Here is a 27,923-nt window from a genome sequence, read left to right on the forward strand (position 1 = left end):
ATAATAGTATAAATTTGAGCACAGTGGATAGTGTGGACAAAGACGACAACACACATATTAACAAGACTGAGTAATATCTTTTGAATGGATGAATGTTTATATTTTGTTTTGCTTTTATTTATTTAATCAAACCTTTATGCACGAGCTGTCATACATAGACATCATACCTAAAGACATCATCCAGAAACTGCTGACAATCTACAATATCTATCTACAATACAAAAGGTCCAGCTTCATTAAAATGCAAGTTTCATTTCCATCAGACTTTAAACCTGCACTCGAAGTAAACCATCTAGCCACCAAAACACCCCAGTAACAACTGGCCGGTTGGTGCATTTTTAACCCAGACATTGAAGCAAAGTCCCGCATCTTAATCGGCCCTAGTGTGACCCACACACAGACTATTTACCCCACACACTTTGTTGGGATGTGGTCACCCTGACCACCCTGTTTTCTTTTTTTCCCGTGACGTTGGCTACTTTTATTTGAAATACATTTTATTTTTGCAGTTCAGACAAATTAACTTATGTGACAATAAAAATAAATAAGAGACGACCAACTTACGTAAATAAAGCAGGTTAAACTGCCAATTTTAAATGTCCATTGGTTTTCACCAACTCCTGCGGCTCTCGGTGCACTTCATAGTAACCGCCCCGGCGGTCACGCGGGGTAGCGTTAACAGCTACACCCACACTAACTAGAAGCGTTGAGAGCTTTCGCTGAGTCCGTCTCGGTTGGTCCTTTGAGGAGCCCCTGATGCTATTTGTATGACAGCCCGAACAGCGTGTTGGCGCATGTCAGTTTAAACCCAGGTGGTAAAACCATAACGGTGAGTATTGACAGGACAGACCTCTGGCTAACCAGCATGTCAGTGCAGACAGTCAGCGGCTTACAGCGCAGCGTTTAATAAGCTAAAATCGATAGCGTCGTCTGTTAACGCTTTTCAAGCATAGCGACAAGCTAGATTGCTAACATACAAGCTAGACATGGCGTCTTATGTGGATTTTCACTCAGTGACATTGAAGCGACGTGCCAGCAACAGCTTCACCTCATGTCGCTGTTATGTAACGACGTAACATGAAATGCTATTTCTCGTAGTGTACTCATTAGCTTGGACCTAAACCCACTACCTTACACCGTCTGGAGCAGATGCTTTTTGCACGGGCTAATGATCGTGTTTAAAGTTTAGGTAGCACCATTTGCTACTGAGCTAATTGGCTAAATTCAGGGTTAACTGCAGCATGTGTTTTATTGTAAATTGGCATGTAATAAAAAGGTCAGGCAAGATATGAGCCTTGATGTGTTATTTAAAATGGGGCATTAAGTTGAGCTTATATTTTTGAACTCTTAGCTGCAGTCACACCCACACTGTTTGGTTAGTATCTGTGCGTTTCATTTGTTTCCCATTTTGTGGGTTATCAGCTGGATGAGTGGGGCAACTTTCAATACCCCCTCTGCAGAGGTGGCTGAGATGAATCGCATCCATTTTGAGCTGGAGTATACAGAGGGCATCAGCCAGCGCATGCGAATCCCAGAGACCCTCAAAGTGGCCCCAGAGAGCCAAGCGGGATCCATACCACTTCAGCAGCCTTTGCCCACTCACACAGCTCTGATGCAGGTTCCTGAGAGGATTGTTGTTGCAGGTGAGGATGACAGTTGGCAGTCATGTTTGAGGTATTATGTTTAAAACATGTATATGCTGTATAAAAATTTCATGGCCAATTTTTCTGTAGGGGATGAAGGGGATCCTCGATTTGCATGTCCAAGAGACTTGGATCTGATTCAGTCCATTCCTCCTGTGGACCTCCTGAACATGAAGGCCCCTCCACGTGTCCTCACCCTTACCGAGCAGCCTCTGGATTCGCTTGAAACAGACCAAACTGTCAACTCGCAGCGCAATCCCAGCCAAGCGGTACGTTTTCTTTCAGAGTAATCTCAGCTTCCTTCTCAGAATATTGAATTTTCTTCTCTCATTATATTCAAAACTTTAAGTGGATCCATAATGTAGTGGTATACTATATTTGCCTTATGCTGAAATTATGGTTCAGCCGTGTTAGTGCATTGGGACTATGCTGGCACTTTATTGGCTTGTCTACTTGCAGAGAGTGTCTATTGTCGATTGAGGCACTGTACAAAATATGTGGTACAACCGGTCTGCGGGCTACTTTTGCTTGTGCTGTTGTTGGTATGTCAGTCAGCTGCTGAGAAGAGTGAAGTTATAATCTACAAAGAGCTGAAGTGGTACTGAGTGTTAAACAATGTAAAGTATTCACTGCACCCACTGTCTGTACTTCTCATGCGCTATCTTTTGGTCTGTGATTTTTTTATTTTTTTTTTATTTTTTATTTTTTTTTTATTATTTTTTTTTTTTCCTCACAATCCTCCCATTCCTAGTGAACTCCATTGCCGCTCCCTTCCCTGTTCCAGCCCACTTGTCAGTCAATCAGCATTTGACTAATGCAATTGGGATTTTGGAAGACGGCACATAAACATGTTTGCACACTATTTATAGCGTAGGGATAGTCCTGGTAACTAATTTCTTAGTCAAATGAACAGGGGATAAAAATGTGATTAACTGACTCGTCTAAAACTCAGATATCAAGTTATATTTGAGAACTGTATAAGGTCTAAAACTCTAAACAAAAGAGTTTTAAATCATAAATCCCATTCTTGATTTATGAATCAGCACGGTGGCACGGTGGTTAGCACTGTTGCCGCACAGCAAGGTGGTCCTGAGTTCAATTCCACCATCAGGCTGGGGTCTTTCTGTGTGGAGTTTGCATGTTCTCCCCGTGTTTGCGTGGGTTCTCTCCGGGTACTCCGGCTTCCTCCCACCGTCCAAAGACATGCAGCTTGTGGGGATAGGTTAATTGGATAATCCAAATTGCCACTAGGTGTGAATGTCAGAGTGAGTGTGAATGGTTGTCTGTCCCTGTGTGTTAGCCCTGCGACAGACTGGCGACCTGTCCAGGGTGTACCCCGCCTTTCGCCCTATGACAGCTGGAATAGGCTCCAGCGCCCCCCGGAAAAGGATAAGTGGAAGCGAATGGGTGGATGGATGGATTTATGAATCATGCTGCTTAATTGTACGGCACCTCGCATCGTGCATTATCAACGTTACATGTTACACTCCAGACTACGAAGAAGGAAAAACACTTAAACCTATGTTAAATATAATATATAAATGCATTACTACAAAGGCAAGTTCACGTATTATTAAAATGTGACAAATTAACAGCAGAAAAACCAATGAGTTAAACAGAAAAATGTGGTGCATTTTGTCGATCATTATGAATGATGCACGCTGTTCAAAAATTCATGACAGTGGTTGTCATGAATTTTAATAAAAGTTAAAATCTAAAATAACAAAACAACAAATAATCCAGCCACCCCCCTCCCAGGCCAGGTGATTAAATATAGTCTGTACAGCAGGTCCTGGTTCTACCCCAGGGCCTCCTCCCATTAGGAAATGACCAGCAGAGCACCTTACCCAGGAGGCGTCCTCCTCAGCTGGATGCTTTTGATGTGGAGGAGCAGCGGCTCTACTCTGAGCCCCTCCCAAATGACTGAACTCCTCATTCTATTGCTAAGGAAGTGCCCACTGACCTTTTGGAGAAGGCACATTTTCACTGCTTGTATCAGCAATCTCATTCTTTTGCCTTTAAAAAAACAGTAATAGTGTTAACAAAGAGATCAGGCCGAGATGAGCAGATTTATGGCCTTTCTCAACAACGATGCGCCATCTGATGGCAGGTGGCTGCATAGCAATTTACCTGCATTTGGCTTCAATCAAAATTTAAAACAATTTAGATTACACTACTAGTACGTGTGATAATAGCGAAGAGTAGTTGTCTAGTCAAATAGTCCTGCAAATCCCAACTTTAGGGAAATGTTTATGCAAATGGACATGGTTGCAGTACCATATATTACACATCTAAAGTGAAAGATTCCCCCCCCCACAGCATTATTTCTACTTTATTAGTAATATCAGTTTAGATATTCCTTGATGGTGGTCTTGAAGGTGTTGCTGACATTTTTTTACAAAAACTGCCTGGAGTCGTGGGATTTATGAGACGCAATGAAAACTGAACGTGATTATTTATTTATTTTTTAGCTTTAAGGACTGTCTTTGTGCTATGCTGCACTTCTTCCCATTTTGATTTCTCCATGGAATATGGTTTGTGGTTCTTAAGACACAATAGAAAAATAATGCATTGGTAATTGGTGAAGAGTCATTAATAATCACACATTCTTCTGTAGGAAAAACGTCAATCAGGTGGCCAAAAATTATTTTTCCAGTCAGTTTGGCTGAACTAAGTGTGGTTCATCAATCAGCAATCATGCGTTGCTACAAACTGAGCTTAATGTTATTTCAAATTTGTATTTAACAACAGGCCAGCTTTCATGGTCGGCCTCGAAGGGAGCGCAGCGCGAGTGAGAACGTATCCGGCCGTCACAGCAGTCAGATCAGCAGAGGCGATGTAAGGTACGACCACAGCCACGTTTGAAACGCTGCTTCCCCACCGCTGCCTTTCCAATGTAAAGCTTTCTTTCACTCTTGGTTGATTTATAAAAATGTCTTCTTTCTTTTAATGTTTCTCCCCACCTATCTCCCTGCCAGTGTAACCCCTTCCCCTTCTGCCCCCCCAGTCCGTTTGTGTCCTCCCCTCTGTTCCCCCGAGGATGCAAACATCAACCTGTTTACAGCTGCTGGGCTCCTGTCGTACATCCAGTCAACAACACGCCGTGCTTACCAGCAGGTCCTTGAGGTCCTCGATGACAGCCATCGCAGGTATGTTTTTTCTTTATTCATTTCTTTTTGGCTGAATTTATTACAAATCTTTGCACTAAGAAAGATTGTTAAAGAAACAGATGATTGTTGTGGGGAAATTCAGGAAAAAGTCATGAGCATGAGTTTCTTATTAAAAGAAGTGACATTTAAAACTCTCATACGTCACACTCCTGACGTCCTGACTTGTGTACATCCCCCTTTGTTCAATGTGTAACTTACATGTTTGACGACTTTAGTTCACAAGAAAGAAATAATAATTATTTTTCCTTAACGTGACTTCAGCAAATAGCAAATACGAGCCCAATTCCAAAAAAGTTGGGTCACTGCTAAATAAATAAATAAATCGAATGCAATGACTTGAAAATCTCAAACATGTGTGTTTAATAGGGGTGCAACGATACACAAAATTCACGGTTCGGTTCGGTTCGATACTTTGGTGTCACGGTTCGATATTTTTTCGATACAAAAAAATGTTCATGCCTTTTTAATTTGTTATTTATTAAAATTATAAATATATATTTTAACTCAAAAGTACAGTTTTTAGATTTTATGTTGCTGAAACAAAAAAGTAATAAAAAAAATATATCTCAGGGCTCGCAAAATTTCAAAATCCCTGGTAGCCCTTTGGGCAGGGACTCTTCAGTTTTTGGTAGCCCAAAACAAAATTTAAGTAGCCCGAATAAAAAAGAGAGCAATTTTTGATTTATGTTTTGTTTCCTGTTTTGTTTCCTTTACAATATTATACATTAAAGTATAATATTGTATAATTATATAATATTAACTTCTTTTCTTGTGCGTGTTTTTTATTTTGATAGCGAATGCGCACCTGCGGACCACTTATGTGCAGCCCTGGTTATATAGCTCGTCATATTGCAGCCACAGAAATTCTTTTGTCCATGAAACCATAAAGCTGCACTTTCTTTTTGCCTTATAGTCTGATTTGGTAAGCTTTTCTTTGGCTGTCACTTCTTCACCCTGACCTGTCTTATTTGGCTCAGCAGAACTAAAATATATATCCTGCTGCTTTTACACACGCACTCACATAAGCTCAGCGATTCTCTGCGCGATCAACCTCTCACATGTTTAAGCTGCTGGAGATTTCACTTGTCATGTTTGCTAGTAAGCTAACGATTAATAAGACGATGTCAGAGGAATTGGTGCGCAAATTATCATCACTCACCAATCAGTGCTGTCGCTCTCTAACACAGTTCGTGCGATTGCAAAGTGAAAGCAAAAAACAAGCGCAAATTCAAACGCGATTTCAATATGTCACATATTGACAGTGGCTCACCGATGCCAATGACATAATTACCCAGCTACATTTCTGAAAGAATGCAAAAGCATTGACATATATTTTCCTTCCTACAATAGCCCGACGGGCAGGGCAGAGATAGATTTTGGTAGCCCGACTGGAAAAATCGCTAGCTCCGGGACGTCGGGCTAGCGATTTTGCGAGCCCTATATCTGATTGAGGAATCACTCATCTTTGGAAAAGAGAGTTTATTACAGAGAAATGGCTCTTTCCAAAATAAAAGCTATACTATACGCTTCTTCTGGGCTATATTCTCAGCAGCATATTAAACATATCAGGTCCCCATAAGGAGAATCAAGTGCTAACGCTGTCTAAATGACTCGGGTAAATTTGTAGCATGCATGCTTGTTGTTTTTGTCTGCTTTCACTTGTCTTTGCACTAGGATGATGTCAGAGTAAATGTGCAGTCATATTCGTTGTGTTCCCACTAGTGCTGTCAGCGTAAATCTCGTTGAAATGACGTTAATGCCACAACACGGCAAATCTCCGTTAACGAGCTACCGCGGATCGCTCCGTGCATGGGGCTGGACGGCCAACACGTTAACGAGCTAACTGCGCTAACACACTAGTTCCCACCCATGTAATTGAGCATTGCGTGGCACATCCAACATACTGTTTTACTTTAGTCCATGACTCGCTTACCTTCAGGGTCATACGTCACATGAAAACCAAAATAATTCCAAACGCCAGATCTGAATGAGGGTGGGGGAGGTTGCCATTTTTTTGCCATGTTGCAAGGAGATCTTAACTTCTGTCTCGCAATCAGTGCTGTTGCTCTCTAACACAGTTCGTGCGATTGCAAAGTGAAAGCAAAAAACAAGCGCAAATTCAAACGCGATTTCAATATGTCACATATTGACAGTGGCTCACCGATGCCAATGACATAATTACCCAGCTACATTTCCGAAAGAATGCAAAAGCATTGACATATATTTTCCTGCGCTCAGTGAATGTGCGTTCGACTACTCCGCCTAGGCTGCACTGTCGAGCGCAGATCCACTGAGCGCTCAACACAGACAGCATCGTCAGAAGGAAAGTTGATAAAATAAATTAAAAATTTTGTATTGTTCGATACATATGCGTACCGAACCGAAAGCACTGTATCGAACGGTTCAATATCGATACGAGTATCGTTGCACCCCTAGTGTTTAAGTGTGGCACCAGTGTCTCAGCACGGTCAGCTTTTCACCTGACCTCACACACGCGTCTCTCCTTCTGGTCTTCGACATCACTATAAAGAAGGGAAGACCTCATTAGATTAATAACCTTTACCTGTCCCTCCAACCTCTCTGGTACTGCCCCTTGAGCTCACTGCACCATGCCTTCCCTGCAGCTGAGCCAGGGGGAACCACACCTCCGCCACAATTAGTTCATTTTGAATTTGATGGCAGCAACACGTTAAAAAAACCAAACGGTTGAGACAGGGTCATGTTTATCACTGTGTAGCATCCCTCTTCTCTTAATAACAGCATGTAAATTTCTGGTGATTGAGGACAGCAGTTACTGCACTTTTGGGAGAGGAAAGTTGTCCCATTCTTGTCTGATAGAGGATTCTAGTTGCTCAGCAGTCCTGGGTCTCCTGTGTCACATTTTTCATTTCATGATGCTCCAAATGTTTCCAGTCAGTTCAACACTGGTTTAGCATCGTCTTGCTGAAGTAAACAAGCATTCTCTGAAAAAGATATTATCTGGATGGGAGCATATGTTGCCCAAATACCTGTATATACCTTTTAGCTGTAACTGTGCCTTTCCACATGTGCAAGCTGCCAGTTCCATAGGCACTGATGCAACTCCATACCATCAGAGATGCAGGCTTGTAAACTGAAAGTTGATGATAAGCCAGTTGGTCCCTCTCCTCTTTAGTCCAGTGGAGGTGGCATCCTTGTTTTCCAAGTGGAATTTCAAGTTTTTCACCTGATCACAGGTTTCCACTTCTGCCTTAAGTTACTTTTGTGAATGTAATGGTGAATTACACACAGTGATTTTAAGTGTTCCTGAGCCCAAGCTGTGATTCCCATGACATGTCTGTTTTTAATGCAGTGCTGCCTGAAATTCTGTATTGATTTTCAGCTGTTTGACTTGATTGGAGATTTTTGTCAGAATGTCAGATTTTTTAAAATGATAATGAGTAGTTCCTCCAACGGTTTCTGTTTAGTACCACTTACATTTCCAGCCTTTTGTTGACGCTGTCTCAACTTTATTAGGATGTGTTGCTGCCGTCGAACACAAACTGAGCCAGTTTTTTTTTTTTTTTTTTTTAAATGAGTTTGTTGGAACATTTGACATGTTTTCTATGTTCTGTTGTGAATAAAAAATGGTTTTCTGGGATTTGCAAATCATTGCACTTTGCTTTATATTTTACACAGCGTCCCAGCCTTTTGGAATTGGGGTTAAAGTTTTAATACAAGAACATCTTTGTAATGTGTTCAGTTTCTGAGCTGAGAAAGAAGTCAAATATAAATGTTATTACCAGGGATGAACCAACTTTTAAAAGAACAATTTGATCATAGCTGTTTGTTGTTGTTGTGTGTCATTGTTTCAAAGTCTGTGAGCCCTTTACCACACTGTTTTAAGCACAAATTCAATCAGATTAACATATGAAGCTGAGCACATTCACCTATGGCTGAGGCCAGCAGTCATAGGTGAATGTGATCTGCGGGTATATAGTGAGTAGGCATCAAGTTGAATACTGGTCACAAAATCATCGAATCCCTCATTAAGGGCCTGAATGAAGATGTGTTCATCTCCACAGGACACACCTGGATCTGGCCCTCGATTTAAACCCTGATGAGTCCGGCTTAGTGGATGCCTCCTCACTGAGACGACAGGTAATGTCTCATATGCTTGCTTTCTGCATGAATGAAAAGGGGCAGGTGATGCATAATTTATGTATTGTCCCAATGTATTTATCTTACTTTCAGGTTTACGGTAAACTCTGATATAATGTATAGATATGGCTCCTTTTGAAGGATGCCGACAGAGCTGCACGCAGCAAGTGTTCAGTTACAGTTATTAGACCCTCGACTCTAAATAAATAAAAATAAGGAACACAAATACTAACTGAAGAAGTAAAAAGGTATACAGAGATTTTATTTGAGAGTGGGAGTATTGTTTAATTGTTAGTGGCTATATTTCTCTGTGCACTGCAATGAAACACAGCCAAATGTGGAGATTTCTCTGCACATGTTTCAGTAAATCTTAGTTAGGCCCAGTACAGGGAGTGTTTCGCCTTTTTTAAAATGTTTTTTAAAAAAAAATGTTTTTTTTCAGATTGTGAAGTTGAATCGGCGTCTGCAGCTGTTGGAGGAAGAAAACAAAGAACGCTCAAAGCGAGAGGTGATCCTGTATTCTGCCACCGTAGCTTTCTGGCTCATTAACACCTGGATCTGGTTCCGTCGCTAGATGGAGTCTCCCAAAACACTGGAAACCAAAGCAGTTCCCTGTTAAAGACGTGATCACTGATTTATAGCAAATTCTGTATGGAGGTTTATCCTAAACAGGTCAGCCTCGGCACTCATGAGGTAAAACATGAGCCAGAAAAACATTGTTTTCTGTTTGTCAAGTCGATGTGACAGAATTTCACAGTAATCGTGGGCCTAGTGTCTCGCAGCACTAAAATTAGAAGTAAATGATTTTTTTATAAACTGCCGAATGACTGGAAAGCTAAAGCACAATGACAATGCAGCTGAACGATTTAGCAGCAACAACAACCACTCCAGTTAAGGTAATGCTATCTCCAGCATGTGTCCTATTTGTGAAGTTTACTCCACTGTCAAACCTATATTTTTGGTTGGTTTGGATCAGCCGTAAATGAAATACGGTACAAATTACACAAACAACTGTCAGCTCCTACTGATAAATAGTTTATGCAAATATTACTGTTTGCACCTCTAAACTTGACAAATCCATTGCACATAATGAACTGGTGTTACAGTTGTGTAAATGAAATCTTTTAACCTGAACAAATTATTAGATAAGTGACAAATGTTTTGGGAACCATAGTTGCAAAACTGAACCTGACTTTTCTGTTGAAAGCAGGTCATAAACTACCATTCTTCCAGAAGTGTCAAACTGAACCGATTGACTCTAAAGATGCCATAACGCTGACCCTTCGTTACTGGAAAAACTTCTTGTGTACATTACAGCATTTGAATAGCCTGTCTAATCTGTCTTTAATGTTATTTATTTTAACGTTTTTGTCTAGGGGTTGTCATCTTGATTATTTGCTAACCAAAGTAACAAGGGTAGGGTACTGTGAAGTGCTGTTTTTCCATGCTGTTAACTCATCTTTGTTCCCACTAAGTCACCTGCAATATTAAAACATGGAATATGACATTTTATACATAATTTAGTGTGATACAAAGAGCCAGTGTGTGTGTGATCGTCCAATGAGAAGAGGTCGATCTGGTTGAAATTATTAAAAAAACAAAAAAAACCCATTTTATTTTGATAGTAATATAAATATGTATTTAACGCAGGTTTATTTATCACATATACTACTGAGGTGTCAGCAAAGAGTTGCTGTTAGTTTTTCTTTGAAGTCTGTACCTACATGTCTCACTTAAAGCTGGATGTTGGAGTTAAAACTTTAAATTATTTTGTAATATAAGAATACACTTGATGTTTGTAAATATGTTTGCTGTAATAAAAGATGGATGTCAGTTTCAGCCGTGTGTGTGTTCAGCGCTGACTCCAACACTCTCCATTAGGTGGCAGGCATGCAGCACCAGGAAGAAGAAGATGATGATGATGTGTTTTTAACTTGAAAGGCATAACTTGAGAGACGTCTTCAATTAAAACTTTATCGACAATCTACTATCCAAGGGATCCTGCTCTAATTATCTGGGAAACTCGACTTAACTCACTTTAAATCACTCTTTCGCCTTTTTTCCTGGAACACGAAGAGGAAACTGTCGGTGGTGACGGCACAATGGGGATCACTAAACTGGCTGATTTAATACGCTCAGATGCTCCTGATGCCATATCGTATAAGGATATCAGTGACTACACAGGTACAGACACGATCGGTGATGGTTTCAGCAGCAGGTCTGACTCTGTTAAGGAGGTCAGCTGCTAGCCGCTAATGTTAGCACTCTCCCCCTAGCTACTAGCATCGCTAGCTGTAATTATAGCACCTGACATTAAAGAAACTTTTTTTTTAAGTATTACCAGTCCACGTACCACGAATTAAAAGCTACTGCTATAATAATCAGGCTTTCCGAGGTAGTAATTAATAACTTACCCGCGTCCGCACTATTTCTCTTATGTTAATCAGCTAACTCGACAGTCCAATCAAAACATCTGTATCTTAGTATTTATTTTAATTCAATGTAACTTTATTAGTGCCGAAAACACACACAGCATTGCGTGACAACTGTGTTATTAATACTATTCGCCTCACACTTTGAGCACCATGACACAAGGAATCAAATGTTATCTGAACTGTATATGAAGTTGTCCATGGTCCAGCTCTGTTTACTGCTGAGAAAAGCCATAAAAGAATAGGCAAAGCTAATCCTACAAGCAATTTATACAGTACAAATCAGCGCTGCACAAATTCCTGACAAGTAAACGGAGTACAGTATTTGACTTGGCTTAATAGTGTAGATCATTTCAAGTGCGTTTAGGTGAATTTAATCAAGTGTAATTTGAGTGGATGTTACTGAAAAGTAATTAATGTCTAAGGGCAAATTTAAACTGTTGTGTATTCACGCTGCTGTTGTATTACTATACTCCACAGGAAAAGTAATCGCACTCGATACCTCTATTGTTGTAAATCAGTTCCGTGCAGTAATGCCTACACTGAGGTAAGCATGATGTGATGCTGTTCTGTTCTGTTAAACTGAAGTAAACGTTATTTTTTCTATCTCTTTACTGTTTATCATGGTGTATTAATTCCTTATATCAAACCTGGTACACTGGGTGCCTAGAAAAATACAAACACTTGTAGAATAGTAGACATTTGAATTAAAATAATCCTGCAATAACATTTCTAAAGATTTTAATTTTTTTTCTTTCATTCATTTCACTTAATTTGTTCTTTTAAAGGTTGCACTGTGTTATCAGTGCATGAGATTAAAAATATTAGAAAGGGCTTACAAAAATCACCACATCCTGCAACTATACAGCCAATTAGTGTAAACAAGACCTCACTGACACCAGTAAAATACACTCACTGGTCACATTGTTAGGTACACCTTGCCAGTATTGGGTTGAACCCATGTTTATCTTCAGAAAAACCTTAATTCTTTGTTGCATAGATTAAAGAAGGGGCTAGAAACATTCCTCAGAGGCTTGCTGACAGGAGCGGCACCTTGTGTGATCTTCTGCCTATCTTCTTTAAGGTTCAGCGTGTCATGCTCAGATATGTTCTTCTGCATACCTTGGTTTTAACAAATGATTATTTGAGTTAATGTTGCTTTCCTATGGGAAGCAGTCTGGCCATCCTTCTCTGGCCTCTGGCATAAATAAGGCGTTTTCACCCAGAGAGCTACTGCTTTTTGGATATTTTCTCTTTTTCAGACCATTCTCTATAAACCCTCGAGGTAGCTGTGCAGGAAAAAGTCTTTCTATTCTTATTTGTCTGTGTATATTTGTGAAATGCTCTTGATTTCTCTTCTTCAGCCCCCTCACAGGTCTCTTCTTTCGCACACTCACTTTCCTGGAACATGGCATAAAACCGGTCTTTGTGTTTGATGGAAAGCCTCCTGGAGAAAAGAAGGCTGTTGTAAGACACAAACCTGCATGTATAGTTTTTGACTTAACATGATACTAAACATTTCCTGGCATGTTTAAGAACACTTTAGGTCAGAGAGACTAGTCTACAGTAAATATTTTCAACGTGTAGGTAAATTTGATCACTGCCAGATAACAGAGATACAGACGGCTGTGACTGATTGAAAATTGTTGTTTCTGCAGCTTGAGAAGCGAGCCCAGACAGCAGGTAGGAATTACTCAAACTGGACGGGCACAGGTAGGTCTGTGCAGAAAATGCACAAAGACTTGAGTTTTCAGTGGTTGTAGAACAGGGGTGATCTACTGGGAATATTATTTTGATGTGTTTTTCCTCTGTGCTCACTGCAGCGTCATTACAGACTAAAGAATGTCTTCAGCTCCTGAAGTATCTTGGTGTACCTGTTATCCAGGTACGACCTGCTAAGTAATGAAAATGTTTGTGCAATATTTCATCTCTTCTTCCTCCTCTGCAGATTTCTCTTCATGCATGTCACTTTTGTCTCTCAGGCTCCAGGGGACGCTGAGGCACTGTGCGCTCAGCTGGTGAGAGAGGGAACTGTGCACGCTGTGGCCTCAGAGGACATGGACACGCTGCCGTTTGGAGCCAATATTCTTATTCGTCAGCTGAATGCAAAGAAGGACAGGTAGAAACTGTGCAGCTCACTTTACTAAATTTGTTTATATTTAAAAATAAGAAATATTTCAAAGGTTTGCAATGGTTGTTGCATTAATTTAGTGTTCATGATCAGATCCAAAGCTTTATGAGGCTCTCATACGTGTTTTTACGTAAATTATTATGTCAAATGATTAGAATCTCAAGTTATTGTAATAACCTGCTCACTTGCACTAATTTTCTGTATTTATAGTAGATGAGACGGAGCTCCATAATGACTGTACTTTCTGGCAGCAGGTGGTGAACTATTTTAAACCACAGCCACAAGTCTCACAAGAAAAGAAAAGGAAATCTGCTCCTTACTTTTTCTTGCAGACAGCAATGGACTGTCAGACAGAAAAGGGCTGCTCGCAGCTCATTAGCAGGTAGTTTACACTCAGTTTCTAAGCCAAGTTGAGATGTGGTGTAAAATATAAATAAAAATAGAAAGAAAACATTTGGAATTCTTATAAGTATGATATTAATTTCAAAATGGGTAAATATATAATGTTGAAACTTCATGCTAGCAAAATCTTTTAGAAAAATTAGCACTGCTGCAGCAAAAGACTGGTTAAAAACAGCTGGTGTAGATACATAAAACATTATGTAGGAGTAGCCAGTGGATAATGGATTGTTGAAATGACTCCACTCTACACCCCTACATAGTTTTATTCATTCAAGACATTTCGAGTTATCGTTTTTACAGACAGAATATCGTGCACGCAAATGCTACCAAAAACATGACCTTGGCGGAGATAACAAACATTAATCCACTGAATTTGCTACACAAGAAAGCTGAAAGCTTTATAAATGGATGAACTACTACACGTCTTAAGGTTTTCTGATATCGTTGATCACTCACTTTGCTGATAACATACAAAGCACAAAATAATCTACTTTTAAACTGTACTCAGAGAGATACAGTATCAACTGAGAACAAATGGCATGTTTGATAAAAGCAAATATTATTATTTTTTAAAAATCTATATATGTTACATGTATGGAATAGTTGTGTATTTCGCTAAAATGTTTAAAAATATAGGGGTAAAAAATATAAGAGACGTTATCATTGCATATGAAACATTCATTTTCATGTCTTTTGTTTGGTTACTTATTCTTAATGTATTATTTCTGCTCGTCTTTGTTTTGGTTTTAGATTGTGACATCTAGTTGTGAACTAGTTGATCTAGTTGAACTTAATGTTTTATTTACGCTCTTTTTTTTTTTTTTTTTTACAGTGAAGTCATTGAATACTCCTTACCTAAACTATTAGAAAAACTCCAAATTGGTCATAAGGAGGTAAGATTGAAACATTTAGATTTCTCTGAAAGTATGTAATTTATTATAATATATCTGTATTGGACATACTGCTATAGAAATGCACTTTAGCTGTCTTATTCTCTTATTTTGTATTTGTCTGCCAGTTTGTTGACTTGTGTATTTTGCTCGGCTGCGACTACTGTAAAAAGATACCCGGTTTGGGTCCTAAGAGAGCTCTGACCCTGATCCAGAAGCACCGTACCATAGAGGATGTGGTTTTGCATATCAACAGAAAGGTATCAGATGGTCTTTGTAGCTTTGGCTTTACCTCTCTTACAAAAGAACATGTGACGTCTAACAAGCCAGTGATATCTGGCCTTTAGACCCATCCTGTTCCAAATATGTGGAAATACAGAGAAGCAAGGAAGATTTTCTTGGATGGACCACAAAGCTCAGCTCCCGAGCTCATCTGGACCGAGCCAAATGAGGAGGCCTTGGTTGAGTTCCTCTGTCACACCAAACGAATTAAGTACGTTTTTTATTGAGCTTTTCTATTGTTCTTCTTATAGTGTGTGTGTATATATATGTATGTGTATGTATATATAGAATGAATGAAACTATACATATGAAAATTGAAAGTCATCTTTGTTTGATTTTAGGGAGGAGAGGATCCGTAATCGAATGGTGAAGTTCCGTATGATGCGGGAAAATAAACGGGAGGAGAGGGAAAAGGAAAAGGCAGAGGGTGGTGGGAAGCAGACTTGCATTAAGGACTTCTTTAGGGTTACCAGAAAGCGAGTGCAGGTGAGCTCAGAAAACAGTGTTGCAAATATAAATCAAAATATGTGCGTTTTTAGGAATAAAATGGTAAAAATAACTTGAATAAAATTAGCTTTTCTTACTTTACCTCTAGCCTGTGGACAATGCAAGCTCCCCACCCAGCAACAGAAAGAGACCAAAGTCAAAATAAGCATGTGCCAGTTGTCTACGCCACAAGGATGGGAGTGTTCATCTCTCAGTTCATCTCTGTCTGGACATCTCAAAAAATTATGGACCATTTCAACATGCGGCTTATCTGTCGTCCCAATCTTGAATATGCACCATAAGAGAAATGTTATTCTGTTCATTTGAGCTTGGGTTACGGTAATATTTTTACAAATGTAAATATTTTTATAGGAAAAAAATCTTTTTTTACAGGATTTATCTTATCAAAGTGCCTTTTACTTTTTAAGAAGAACTCAAAATAGGCATCACACAAGACAGCTCCTCTGACAGTACAGTAAAGTGATCTCATGTGAACAGTATGATCCACAACAATGGAAATCACTGGGTAGTTCTTCAGTGTGTCCAGCAGTTTCCTGCAAAGCCACCAAGAAAAGCAGAGCAGGAGGTGGATGGCTATGAAAGGGAACAGTGTGATCACTGTCAGGGAGGCCAAAACTGGAGACAGCGGATGTCTCATCTCTAGATATTCAATGAGCACCTGTTGTGTAAAGTGTGCCAAGGCAGGGACCAAAGACTTGAATATTAAAACATGTACAAGTGGTATCATGTCTAAAAGAGACACTGAAGTGTTTGAATAAATGGAAAAATGTGTAGAATTTATGTTCATGCTCTTTGTTTTGTATTTTTATATCAGTTTCAGTTTGCCTTTTTAAATTAAAGCAATCTTTGACTGTGTTTTGTTGCGCGATGTGCTTATGAGCGGATGGACACTGTAAAAGTGCTGTGTTTTCATAGCACATTATTTTCTGAAGCACTTCCAAAGGCAAGTGTTAATTTTAAACCACAATACGAGGCGTCATTCCAAACCAACAGATGGCGCCGGTGGATGAGGAGCTGCTGGGGCTCACTTTTTTCGCGTGTAGGAGAAGAAGTGTGCCAGTCGGTCCGTAGACCTCTCACAGCAAGGTGTCTCTCAGACCACAGTTACCGCCGTAGTACGCGGCAAGTTTGTCCTGAAGACACCCGTCCTGCCCCGCGTCCCTTGACCAAACTCCCCCCATCCCTAGGTAAAACAAGCCGTTTTAGTTTTTCGGTCATGGCGACGAGTGCGAAGCGTAAGCAGGAGGAGACTCATCTGAAGATGCTCCGGGAAATGACTAGCCTGCCCGCGAATAGGAAATGCTTCGACTGCGACCAACGCGGCCCGACCTATGTCAACATGACAGTGGGCTCCTTCGTCTGTACCACCTGCTCCGGGATCTTGTGAGTGTCCTTTTGGGCCAAAGTGTTGTATTTATTCTTTAGTGTCCCACGGTTGGACGGCGGTGGGGACACCGGCGCTGACTTGGCGGTACCGTTAGCTAGTTAGCTAGTGTTAAAGTGAGGACAGGTAACGCAGACGTTACCTTCGGTTCAGCCCGGAGCTGTCGGGCTGGGATGGGCGGTGTTAGCAGATTAGATTGTTTACATCGCTGCTTTAGTGTGATAACGTGCTATTACAAAACACACAGGGTGAGTGAGGGGGCTGTGTCAGTGGCTTGATTGTGTGTGTGTGTGTGTCTAGGGTAGCACGCCTAACGCTGGGTTCGTAACTTTGGCTGACAGTCAAATATTTGACCACCGGGTTCAAAAACGGCACGTCATGGGGGGGAAACCTCCTCTAGTTGAACTTTAGCTGGACCTCTGAGAAGGCTTGTCGCAAGAACACACACACATCCAGATAAGCAGAAGCAGGGTGAGTCTCTGAAGTTGGAAAGTAACTGAAGAGCAGCTGGGCCAGTGGGTCGCCTGCAACTGCGACTGAACCACATCTTCCTCATAATGTCAAATCATTGTGAAATCGCAATTCAGGCAATAAACCGGATCAGCGCAATATGCTGTCCCCCCACACCCATTAAGTTGCTGATACTGAGGAAACATTTCTGCGTATCCTGCTATCAGTATACAGCATGGTAATTACTTAAGACAAGGTGTTGCCAGCCACTGCTTACCCTTTAAATTGGACATGATAGTTTTTAGCCCTGTATTCAATTATTAAATTCTATTAGAGTAGCTCTGCATGATTGACAGTTCAGCATAAAGCTTGTCTGTCTTATGCCAGGCTTCAGTTTATAACAAGTCTGTCTAAAACAAGTTTAAAGCTAATTTTCTTTTAATTGGCAGCTCCTCACAAACAGAAGGTTTGGACAGCAGGTGGGTGGGGCTTCTATACTCACACATTGTCCTGACCATATTACCGTATATCTGGTTTCTCTGACATCATATGCATCCCAAAATGGAAAAAACAAGCAAACAAACAAACAAAATGCGAATGGGATTTTAAATATGTTAAAGTATTAGCACACCAACTAAAAAGTGATATCAAAAGACTGGGGACTTGTATAGGGTGTACTCCCACCTTTTGCCATATGGTAGTTGTGTTAGGGTTAGGGTTAAGCAGCTACAGGAAATGTTCGTTGGAAGTTGTTGCTGCTCGTTATAGAGTTTGTCATGTAATTTTTTTGTACAGTCTGCACTTCAAGTGATGAATCATTGTGTTGAGTAAATATGTGTTCGTGAGTTAATAGTTTAGTCAGATTGTGAGTGTAGATGATTGTGACTCAGAAGAACACAATTTATGAGGAGTCGCTGTAAGAAATCTTGGTATTCACATTTTTTTTTCTGGCAACTGGAAATAATTAGATGAATAATCAGTTTCTCAAAATGAGCTTTGTTCTATGTGGACAGGTCTATACAATGATTTGGTATGTGCAGACCAAATACTAACTACTGTACTTTTCCCCATGTTTAGACAAAGTGTTGAAGGTCTGTCAAGTTGCAGTTTACATCAATTTTTACATCAATCCTGGTTTCCAATGACAGTGTCTCTTTGTTGACGTGAATTCAGTTTGTTTTAAATGAATTTTGTTTTTCTTCAGCAATAGTTTGGGTTTGAGGACGTTCTGCTTGAGGCAGATTTGGATGTATTTTTTTTAATGTAGCCTTGTTTTACTCCTTTTATGTTGATATTGTGTGTGTGTGTGTGTGTGTGTGTGTGTGTGTGTGTGTGTGTGTGTGTGTGTGTGTGTGTGTGCATATATTCTCTCTTAGCATTTAAATGTGTGATCTTTGTCCTACACAATCAATCAATAAATCACAACATTTTTTTGGTCATGTTTACTCTTTATGCTAAAGTTCACAAACCAGTTTGTACAAACTTACATTTGGATTTATGTGTCGCAATCCCTGAATACTCACTAGTGTTACTACACAGTTATTTTGCACTGATTTTTGCACTTGATTCAGATCAGCTGATCGAGATTTGTTTGAACTTTTTTTTTTCCATGTGTCCATGGTAAATATGGACAGGGACTTTCTTGTTTCAAAACATTAAACCAAAAGTAAGTTTGGGTTTACAGATTATCCATCCATCAGTTAATTTTTCATCCATCCATCCATATTCTTTCCTTTATACAAATCAGGCTGGCAGGGTGGGCTGGAGCCAGTTCCAGCTGTCATGGGGCGAAAGGTGTGGTGCAACCTAGACAAGTCACCAGTCTGCAACAGAGCTAATACAGAGAGAGAAGCAACCATTCACACTCACATTCACACCTATGGACGGTTTAACATTGCTGATTAACAAACTCCTGCATCACTTCTGACTGTGGGGGGGAAGCTGGAGTGATTTCAGAGAGGGAGAACGTGCCGACTACACACAGATTATTTGTTGATATGTTGATATTATTGCGTCTGCTAGAAATCCCTAATAAATATATGTCACGTGTAATTAAACTATGTCAGTAATGTTTAGGATATCAGCGAATTTACAATTACAATCCTAATATTTGAACCTAAAACTATACTAAGTGCAAACATACTTTTTTTGTTGTTGTTCTGTATTTTAGAAACGTCTGTCTGATGTGCTTGGCAGGTGCCAAACAAAGCTGCTTTCTAAAGTTGTCCTTACATGTACCTCCTGTCTCTAAGAAAATCATTTTCAGATGCGTTGGAAATGCTCTTCTTAGAGACAGGAGACACGATGACCACTCTGTCTCCCTGTGATTTCACTGGACATTTCCGCGCAGCTTTTCTCACGCTGGTGTAAATCAGCACTGTGAGAAATCACACAGACTTTGCACAGGGAGCTGAGGGGTTAAAAGGCATTTAATGTCTGGCTCCACGGGACGTGTGTTCTGCATCTATTAATGATATGAAAAGCTCAGGGCTGCTGTTGTGCATGTGTGAAAATGGCTATAAAGTACTCAAGGGTGCGTTCACTCTGACAAGAAGATGTAATGAGGCATCTGTGGTTTGTGTTTCTGTTTGCTTTTTCTTTGTAAACGAACAGCACTGGTTGGCATCCTGCTTCTTTTGTTCTTTAGCTAACAACATATACCTCCTCCACCCACAGGCGAGGACTGAATCCCCCACACAGAGTGAAGTCCATCTCTATGACCACATTCACACAGCAGGAAATCGAGTTCCTACAGAAACACAGCAACGAGGTATCGCGCACACTTTACAGCAAAGCGCTCAGCACTGTCATTTACACTGTCGAGCATTATTTTGATAATCATGTCCTAATTTAGCAGTAGCCTTCTTTATTCAAGTTATTGGCATTCCTTTCTCTTTTTTATATACTCACATTTCTCTCCACCCCTTCCCCCCTTTTCCCTTTACTCTCCCTCACCTCGTTCATGGCTGTGCCACCACCCCCACCACTATCCTCTCCTTGCCTCCCACTCCCTTCATTCCTGTGCCCCCCTGTAGGTCTGTAAACACATCTGGTTGGGCCTCTATGACGACAGAACATCAGTCGTTCCAGATTTCAGAGAACCGCAGAAAGTAAAAGAGTTCCTCCAGGAAAAATATGAAAAGAAGAGATGGTAACATAACCTTTTATTTGTTTTATCAGGTTTGAGCAGTGATATTTGCATACTTTATTTCACTTTTATATATATCTTTTTTTTAACTGTGTGCAAACATTGGGTAGTAAATACTTTAGAGTGCTAAGAATTCACAAAGTTCTTGTTCAGTCCTTGCTTGTTACTGTCAGCAAAGAAAATGATTGCTGAGCTTTACCTTTGCCAAAAACCATTTTGTTGCTGTGGACTTGGTTAACCATATGTTTGAGTTTGGCAGCACATTCTTCATTGTCTAAGGCTTTCTTTTTCTGTATCATTTTGCTGCTTCTTCTGCAGAATTTTTGGATTTCAAGCACAACTCTCAAATACTCATGTACAAAGCGCGGGGTCAATTTTATCTTCTTTTGAAATACTGTCCTTCTGCCTTTGTCTCAAACACTTATCCAACTTAGTGTCACAAGGGTCATCAACCCTACCATTTATCCAGCACGATAACTAAGTAAATTAAGGTAACAGAAACCATATATGTGAAAATCATCAGACCATATGCTTCGTTTGAGACCTAAAATGATATGTTCCAATAGCTCTTCAGTATGACCATCATGTTATCAAAGCTGTGTGTGCTGGGACTAAACATGGCTTTTGTTTCGTGCTGGTGCTCTTCCCTGGATTTTTAGGTATGTTCCTCCTGACCAGGCAAGGGTAGTAGCAAATGTTCAGGCTTCTGTGTCCGGCTCCTCAGCAAGCAGCACTGGCAGCACACCAGAAGTCCAACCCCTCAAAACCCTGCAGCTCAATAAGACCCCTCTGCGCCAGGTGAGACGAATGCACACAGAGCTTCTTTCAACCCATCGGCCACTCTTTTCCTTTCTCATTCAATTTTCAGCTGAAGAAAAGTCTTGTTTTTTTTGTGTGTGTGATTTTTTTTTTTTTTTTTAATTTTTTTTTTTACAATTTTTTCCTGACTGCACCACCCAGTCTCCGGGGCTAGCTCGTTCCCAAGCTCAGAGCGCTGCTCAGGAGAAGAAATTTGACTTGCTCTCAGACCTGGGTGACATTTTTGCTGCTCCACCCACTCAAACTGCCACCCCTACCAACTTTGCCAACTTTGCACATTTTCCAAACCAGTCAGGTAAGATGTCTTTCATGATTCTCATAACATGTACTGTTATTGTCGTTGTTGTTGTTTTTTTTAATTGACATCCAACTAGTATATACAGATATGCGAACACTGCGTTTTGTCATTGTCCCTTACATTTTTCTCCTGCCATTGTTTTTATTCCCACATTCATTGTCTGTTGTTAATTTTCCCTTGTGTATGGCAGCAGCACCTCAGGGTAATTCAAATACCAACTTTGCCAACTTTGACGCATTTGGAAACACTGCAATTCCATCCCATCAGAGCACATCACCTCCCTCAAAGTCCTTTTCATCAGGTACCACCCTCCCTGCCATTTTCCCCTCCATCTTATCCACATGTATGCACCCTTACTACAGTTTTTCTTTATTCATCTCTCACCTGCTGTGTCCTCTGGGCCAGCCTGCTGTATGCAGGAATGCACTCTGGATGCTCGAGGTTTTTGTTGGTCTTTGTTACTGTTGCTATGGTTATCTCGGATGAGCAGTTGTATTTATTGTACTGCTTTCTGGTCTGCTTGGAGGCCATTTAGAGGATGCGTGCACAGGCAGTGCCCTATAGTGTAACGGTCAGCCTAAACTGGAGGGTACATGACATCTGCACAGAGCTTGCATCCATCCTTTGCTGACAATAGTGCACAACGTGTGGACGCTAGCAGACCATTGCCAGTGTGTAAAGTATAACGCTGGGCTCAGACTGCACAATATTTTTCTCTCCTACCATGGCCATCGTTTCAGCTTAGGGAGTTACAAACTCATAAAATCCTACCTTTCCTTAACCCTTTCTCGTGTCGTGCTTGCTGGACACACTTCACCAAGTGTGTGATATCATCGGGAACCAGGCTGCAGGCTGGCAGGATTCAGAGAATGTAAACAGACGGGCGGGTATGTAAAATACCGTCTGTCTGCTCCATGTGAGCGTTCCAGCCAGAAAAACTGGCAACATCACAGCTGAGGGGCAGAAAAAACTAAACAGTTTGTGGAGAGCTTATGTTGTTTAACCTCACAGAAGAGACAGAACTGTTGTTGACGAGCTTCTAACATCTTAGTGTTCAGGTTGGTATAATGCGAGGTGTCCCAGAAACAACCTCAGTTTTTATTCAAGATGACATGTTATTAGACAAGAATATAGCCCGTTTTCCCCCCAGACTTAAAACGATGTCCCTTATTGTCCACTAGGACCAAAGTCTCATATCCCAATATGAGACATTTCTCATCCCGATAATGATATATATCACAAAATAGTGCTTTTTCTGTAAATTCTCTGAATCTCGGGCAACTTGACTTGTGTGAAGTGTTTTCAGCTGAGCGTGGCGTACCTGGAGTCGAGTGTTTTGACTGATGCATGAAACTATATATTTTTAGATTTAAGTTGTAACGGACGCACATTTACCGATGAGAAGCAAAAAAGAGCCGTCAGGTGCTAAAAAATAAACCTTAGACTCAAACGTTAGAACAGGCTTTAACCTGCAGCACGCCGCAAAGAAAACGGCGGCCGTTACAACCTATGTCTGAAAATGTGTAGTTTCATGCATCGGTAAAACACTCGACTCCAGATACACGACGCCCAGCTAGAAAGACTTCAGCTACCCGAGATTCACAGAATTTACAGAAAATGTTAAATTTTAGTGATTTATATCGTTATCGGACATAGATGTTTTATATCGGGATATGAGATTTTGTTCATATCGCACAGTGTGCTGTGGGGAAAAGGCTGTTCTAACGTTTGAATCTAAGGTTTATTTTGAGCACATGACAGCTCTTTTTTTGCTTCTCATCCGTAAACTCTGTCCATACTCTTTCATGTGATTCTTGCATAGGTGGTAGTAGGACTGGGCGATATATCGAGTTTTTAAAAAATATCGATATATTTTCATACGAGATATAAGATGTGACAATATCGTTTATATCGATATAGTATATATATGTTACGTTATAATTATACTTGTGGAGCCGCAAGTTTGCCTCGCTTTCGTCCACTTTTGTCTCTATGCAACGTTATTGGGCCTCGCCTCTCCTTCACTGAACACAACTCCCCCTCCCCCATCGCTTCACCTGCAGGCAACGACAAGATGGACACGGCAAATCTCCGTTAACGAGTTACCGCGGATCGCCCCGTGCGTGGGGCTGGACGGCGTCAATGTGTTAACGTGTTAACGAGCTAACCGTGCTAACGACATGACGGCCTAAAATCCTTTCATTTTCTCAAAAATCAACAGTGCGCCTTATGTATGAATTCTGGTTGTGCGTACTGACCGCGAACCGATTTTATGTTGAACACGGCGCTCAGCAATCTGTCAAAAATGTTTTAGTTTGACTTTGGTAAGCTACGGAACTGCACCGCTTGATGGATTGTCGGAGCATTACGGCTACCGTAGTCCGGAGCCTCGCGGAGTGATACGTACTGTGCTTCAACGTAATATTACCATATTGTGTGTGTAAGGACCATAAATGGCACCTGTTAAGAGACACGGTTACGAAGTGGATTTCAAACTCCAGGCTGTCAGTCACAGCTTTGACTAAGAACTCTCTTTCTGTTCTTACCTTATGGCTTAAAAAAATATATCGAGATATATATCGTATATCGCCATCCAGCTAAAAAATATTGAGATATGAATTTTGGGTCATATCGGCCATCCCTAGGTGGTAGAAGACATTTGTCGTGTTTGAGTCTGTGGTGGGGACCAGTTTGCGGCATAATTTGCATAGTACGGTTTTCTGGTCAGTGTCAGACTTTTCATAACCAAACCAAGGTAGCCCCTCGTTTAGGAATAAGATCCTCGATTTTTTTTGACTGGTCCTTCTGTTTGGAGCTACCTGGTTCTACCTCATCTTCACAAATATTGCTCTAAACCGTGTATTTTGCAACACCACGAAACAAACGATAGTGTCGTTTCGTCATCCGATATATTTCGTCATATCGCACAGCCCTATTGTCCACGTAAGGCCATTTGACAAGTGTTGTGAATACGCATGCACGTCTTTTTAATTTGTGCTCATTTGAAAAAGACATCCCTTAAGGACAGCGAAGGGAGGTTCCTAGCGAGAGAATTGCTCTTGATCCTTTTAATTATTTGGGTGTGTGTGTTTATGCATGTGGCACTTGATGTTTGATTAGTTCTTTTATTGATGTTAATATTTGTTGAAAGGGGGAGGAGTGCCAATTCCGTCAGTGTCTAGTGCTGCCACTGCCCAGTGTCAGACAGGGAGCCAAAGAGAGGACCGCTATGCTGCTCTGGCTGAGTTAGACAACGAGCTCAGCTTCTCTGCCTCCACAAGCAGCAATGTGCAAGGGTGAGAAAGTGAGACAGACACACACACACACACACACACACACACACACACACACACACACACACACACACACACACACACACACACAGTGAGATTTACCAGGAACAGTGAATTTGTTCATGTGGCCTCTCTGCTAAGCTGAAAACACTCTGAAAAGTATTAGAAGAGTATACATTAATTTGATAAGTGTATTTATCAGTGTGATGAACACTTGATGCGGATGCACAAGTGTATGTTAAAAAGGCTGGTAATGCCTTTCGTATCCTTTATTAAACATTCAGTGGCATCATGTTTTTTACAGGAACATATTTGGACCAGCACTGGGTTCATCGCCAGCTCAAAACCCGCCTGTGTTACCCAGTATGCAACCTGGCTTTGGAGGTGCTCATGGTGCTCACTACTACAATGATGCATACAGAAATAAAAAACATTTACCTCTTGTTCATTTAGCTTAAACACTCATTTTATGGCTGTTTTCCATCTAGCCGTCCCATCCACAAATCCTTTCGTTGCTGGAGCCATTCCTCCAGAAATGGCCACCAACCCTTTCCAGACCAATGGCAGAGCTCCAGCTGCAGGTGTGTACGCACTTAGAGTTTAACGTACTTCACTATAAATGTTTCTGTTTTACTTAGACATTTGTGTTACTTTGATGTAACTCAGTTACATTGCCTATTAGCTTTGTGATTTGCCAAAGTATCTAGAATTTACTCCTTGTGTGTGTGTGTTGTGGGTATGCGTGTACACTGACCGTGCACACATGCTGTGTGTGTCTCGTAGCCTCGTTTGGTACTGGCTCTATGAGCATGCCTGCAGGCTTTGGGAATGCGTCTTCCTACTGCCTCCCCACCAGTTTCAGCGGAAACTTCCAGCAGCAATTCCCTGGTCAGGCCCCCATCCCTTACTCTCAGCCAGGGGCCTATCACCCTCAGTCTAATGGTTAGTGGTCTTCCACATCCCTCCGTCCTCTTACCCTAAGCGTCTGTGCAGTGGCGGCCATTAATTTAAAGGGGTTTTTTTTGCATGCTTTTCTTTTTTTGTTCTTATTTACATAACAGCTCTCTGCATTAAGAATTAAGTTGAAGCCTTGCTGCCTCAAATTAAAATGCAGCCTAGCAGTGGCAGCTACTGCACAGTGATAAAAGATTGCATTTAGTGTACAAAGCTTTGTCTGCTGTAGTCCAGAATGATGACAATAAATAAAAGTCATAAGGCTCTGTTTACACCTGAATGCAATCCAGCATGCCAGGCCGCGGCTTTCTTTGCAATTAAATTTTTTTAGACTCCCGTAGAATTTTTAAAGGTTTGACTCTTGTCATTAAGTCATTGTAAAGTGGTTGTCTTTTTGTCTTTATGTTCTTATCTTTATGGCATGATGATATAACTGTTGTAATAAAATAAAAGGAAAATACTGGCTCTGCAGAGTGCTGGACAGAGCAGTCCCAAACACATTTAAACCCCTTTACCTTTTGTATTCCCCCAGGCCCTGGATACCCAGTCTACGGTCAGAACAAGCCCTCGATCACACCATTTGGGCAGCCCATAGCTGTCCCTGGCATGTCCAATAACCCATTTGTGGTGAGCATGTATTGCGTTCTCAAAAAGCTGTCACACTAATTAAAAATGGCCTGATTGGTTTTTCTGAAAGACTCAATTTTCTCAAATCAGCAATGTTTTTGGACTCTCTCATATTTCAGGCAGGAGCACCAGCCGGGCCATTCCCTTCAGGGGGTTCATCCACCAACCCTTTCCTGTAGCACAGCTCCTGGTCCTCTCCACCAGAGGGCAGCATGCAGCACATATTCAAGGCACCCGTTCAGTCACAAGTGGCAGTACATTTCTAAAAAAGACTTACATTTTTTTTTCTTTATAAAAAAAGTTTACAACACTATGAAGGACTGCAAAGGACTTTATTGAAGACTAAGGGACTGTTATGAGGGCAAATGTACTGTTTGATTATATACATTATATGATTTTATTTTTTTGTTTATAACTGTACGCTCTGTGCATATCACCATTTGTAATCACAATTAAGTACATGTATATGTATAACAAGGACTGAATTAACAAAGGTGAGTATACAGACACCTTGTGGAAAAAAACAAAAAAAACCCCCACTACACACTATCTATGTAGGGTAAGGTAAGGGTATACATTTTAAGACTATTAACAGGGTTCCATTTAAGTCCATGATCTGTACTTGATGCAGGTGCTTCTTTTTCAAAAGGGATATCTCTTTATTCTAGCTTACTGCTACTATACTGGCACTAAGGTGTTTCCTTTTAACATGCAGATCCAGAGTGCAGTCCGTAAGAAACAAATGTTGCCTGTATACCCAGAGCAGCAGCGTCTTTTTAATTTAAAGTAACATCTCACACAGGTTAATGGGGCACAGCAGTGATCCTACACTATTAGTCAAAAGTATGGCCTAAATTTTAGTTTGAAACTAAGTGCAAGTCTTTAGTTAATTGGGCCGGCAGACAACTCAAGATGTTTACAGCTGAAAGGATAAAAAGACAGGCATGTCTGCTAGAGCACAAAAGGCCTTTAATTAAGTACTTCTTGTTTCTGTTACTTTACCTAATTGATAAAATATTTAGTATACTCTCGCAACCTCACTACCGCAGGTGGAATATGTCAGAGGAGATGCTTCAGATATTATATTTTAGGAATATTGTAAAGAGAAAAAGAAAGACTGTTAATGAAAGCTTTGGTGTGTGGGTGTGATCCAGAATGGTTACCTCAAAAAACAAAACAGAGTTGTTCACATGAACATAGATGACTTGTCCTATTGACAGGTTTACCAGAGCCTGCCTAGGCAAACATATACAATATATAAAGTAAAAAAAAACAACCCTGTAAGCTATTCAGCGCACTCCCTCAGTATCTGTCCTCTTCTTTGCCTTGTTTTTTGAAAAGCTTTTGGAGAGAAGGACAGAATAAGGAGATTAA

At 40.7% G+C, this 27,923-nt stretch overlaps 3 protein-coding genes across 7 annotated transcripts; all 3 read left to right on the plus strand.

Annotated features, from left to right (window-relative positions):
* The first annotated feature begins 579 nt into the window (after positions 1-579).
* Positions 580-10,771, plus strand: LOC113010637 (mitochondrial fission factor homolog A-like). Its single transcript, XM_026149810.1, has 7 exons — positions 580-829; positions 1,423-1,643; positions 1,734-1,912; positions 4,395-4,486; positions 4,622-4,792; positions 8,857-8,932; positions 9,375-10,771. The coding sequence occupies exons 2-7, from the start codon at positions 1,427-1,429 to the stop codon at positions 9,504-9,506; spliced, it is 867 nt and encodes a 288-aa protein (XP_026005595.1). The 5' UTR covers positions 580-829; positions 1,423-1,426; the 3' UTR covers positions 9,507-10,771.
* A 36-nt stretch (positions 10,772-10,807) lies between these two features.
* On the plus strand, positions 10,808-16,356 carry LOC113010627 (probable flap endonuclease 1 homolog). 2 transcript variants are annotated; one of them, XM_026149798.1, is made up of 11 exons: positions 10,808-11,116; positions 11,845-11,911; positions 12,729-12,831; positions 13,023-13,077; positions 13,188-13,249; positions 13,347-13,483; positions 14,730-14,790; positions 14,961-15,047; positions 15,135-15,280; positions 15,411-15,555; positions 15,665-16,356. In XM_026149798.1, the coding sequence occupies exons 1-11, from the start codon at positions 11,035-11,037 to the stop codon at positions 15,719-15,721; spliced, it is 1,002 nt and encodes a 333-aa protein (XP_026005583.1). In that variant the 5' UTR covers positions 10,808-11,034; the 3' UTR covers positions 15,722-16,356. The 2 variants fall into 2 exon arrangements, with proteins under 2 accessions (XP_026005583.1, XP_026005582.1); XM_026149797.1 differs by having other exon boundaries at positions 10,810-11,116; positions 14,916-15,047.
* Positions 16,357-16,549: 193 nt separating this feature from the next.
* Positions 16,550-27,042, plus strand: agfg1b (ArfGAP with FG repeats 1b). 4 transcript variants are annotated; one of them, XM_026149725.1, is made up of 12 exons: positions 16,552-16,959; positions 20,087-20,180; positions 20,446-20,561; positions 21,218-21,356; positions 21,519-21,672; positions 21,866-21,976; positions 24,827-24,971; positions 25,273-25,352; positions 25,457-25,549; positions 25,752-25,910; positions 26,455-26,549; positions 26,669-27,042. In XM_026149725.1, exons 1-12 carry the CDS (start codon positions 16,583-16,585, stop codon positions 26,726-26,728), a joined length of 1,623 nt encoding a protein of 540 aa, XP_026005510.1. In that variant the 5' UTR covers positions 16,552-16,582; the 3' UTR covers positions 26,729-27,042. The 4 variants fall into 4 exon arrangements, with proteins under 4 accessions (XP_026005513.1, XP_026005510.1, XP_026005511.1 ...); XM_026149726.1 differs by having other exon boundaries at positions 21,869-21,976; XM_026149728.1 differs by lacking the exon at positions 25,752-25,910 and having other exon boundaries at positions 16,550-16,959.
* The last annotated feature ends 881 nt before the right edge of the window (positions 27,043-27,923 follow it).

Source organism: Astatotilapia calliptera, chromosome 18 (assembly GCF_900246225.1).
Source record: "Astatotilapia calliptera chromosome 18, fAstCal1.2, whole genome shotgun sequence".
Lineage (NCBI taxonomy): Eukaryota > Metazoa > Chordata > Actinopteri > Cichliformes > Cichlidae > Astatotilapia > Astatotilapia calliptera.

Coding starts and splice junctions, on each gene's coding strand:
- LOC113010637 (XM_026149810.1), top strand. CDS start 1,427: ATGAGTGGGGCAACTTTCAATACCCCCTCTGCAGAGGTGGCTGAGATG. Junction 4,793..8,856: donor CTCGATGACAGCCATCGCAG/GTATGTTTTTTC, acceptor TCATCTCCACAG/GACACACCTGGATCTGGCCC. Junction 8,933..9,374: donor CCTCCTCACTGAGACGACAG/GTAATGTCTCAT, acceptor GTTTTTTTTCAG/ATTGTGAAGTTGAATCGGCG.
- LOC113010627 (XM_026149797.1), top strand. CDS start 11,035: ATGGGGATCACTAAACTGGCTGATTTAATACGCTCAGATGCTCCTGAT. Junction 11,912..12,728: donor GCAGTAATGCCTACACTGAG/GTAAGCATGATG, acceptor TCTCTTCTTCAG/CCCCCTCACAGGTCTCTTCT. Junction 13,484..14,729: donor CTGAATGCAAAGAAGGACAG/GTAGAAACTGTG, acceptor TTTTTTTTACAG/TGAAGTCATTGAATACTCCT.
- agfg1b (XM_026149725.1), top strand. CDS start 16,583: ATGAGGAGCTGCTGGGGCTCACTTTTTTCGCGTGTAGGAGAAGAAGTG. Junction 21,977..24,826: donor CTCAAAGTCCTTTTCATCAG/GTACCACCCTCC, acceptor ATTTGTTGAAAG/GGGGAGGAGTGCCAATTCCG. Junction 25,550..25,751: donor TGGCAGAGCTCCAGCTGCAG/GTGTGTACGCAC, acceptor TGTGTCTCGTAG/CCTCGTTTGGTACTGGCTCT.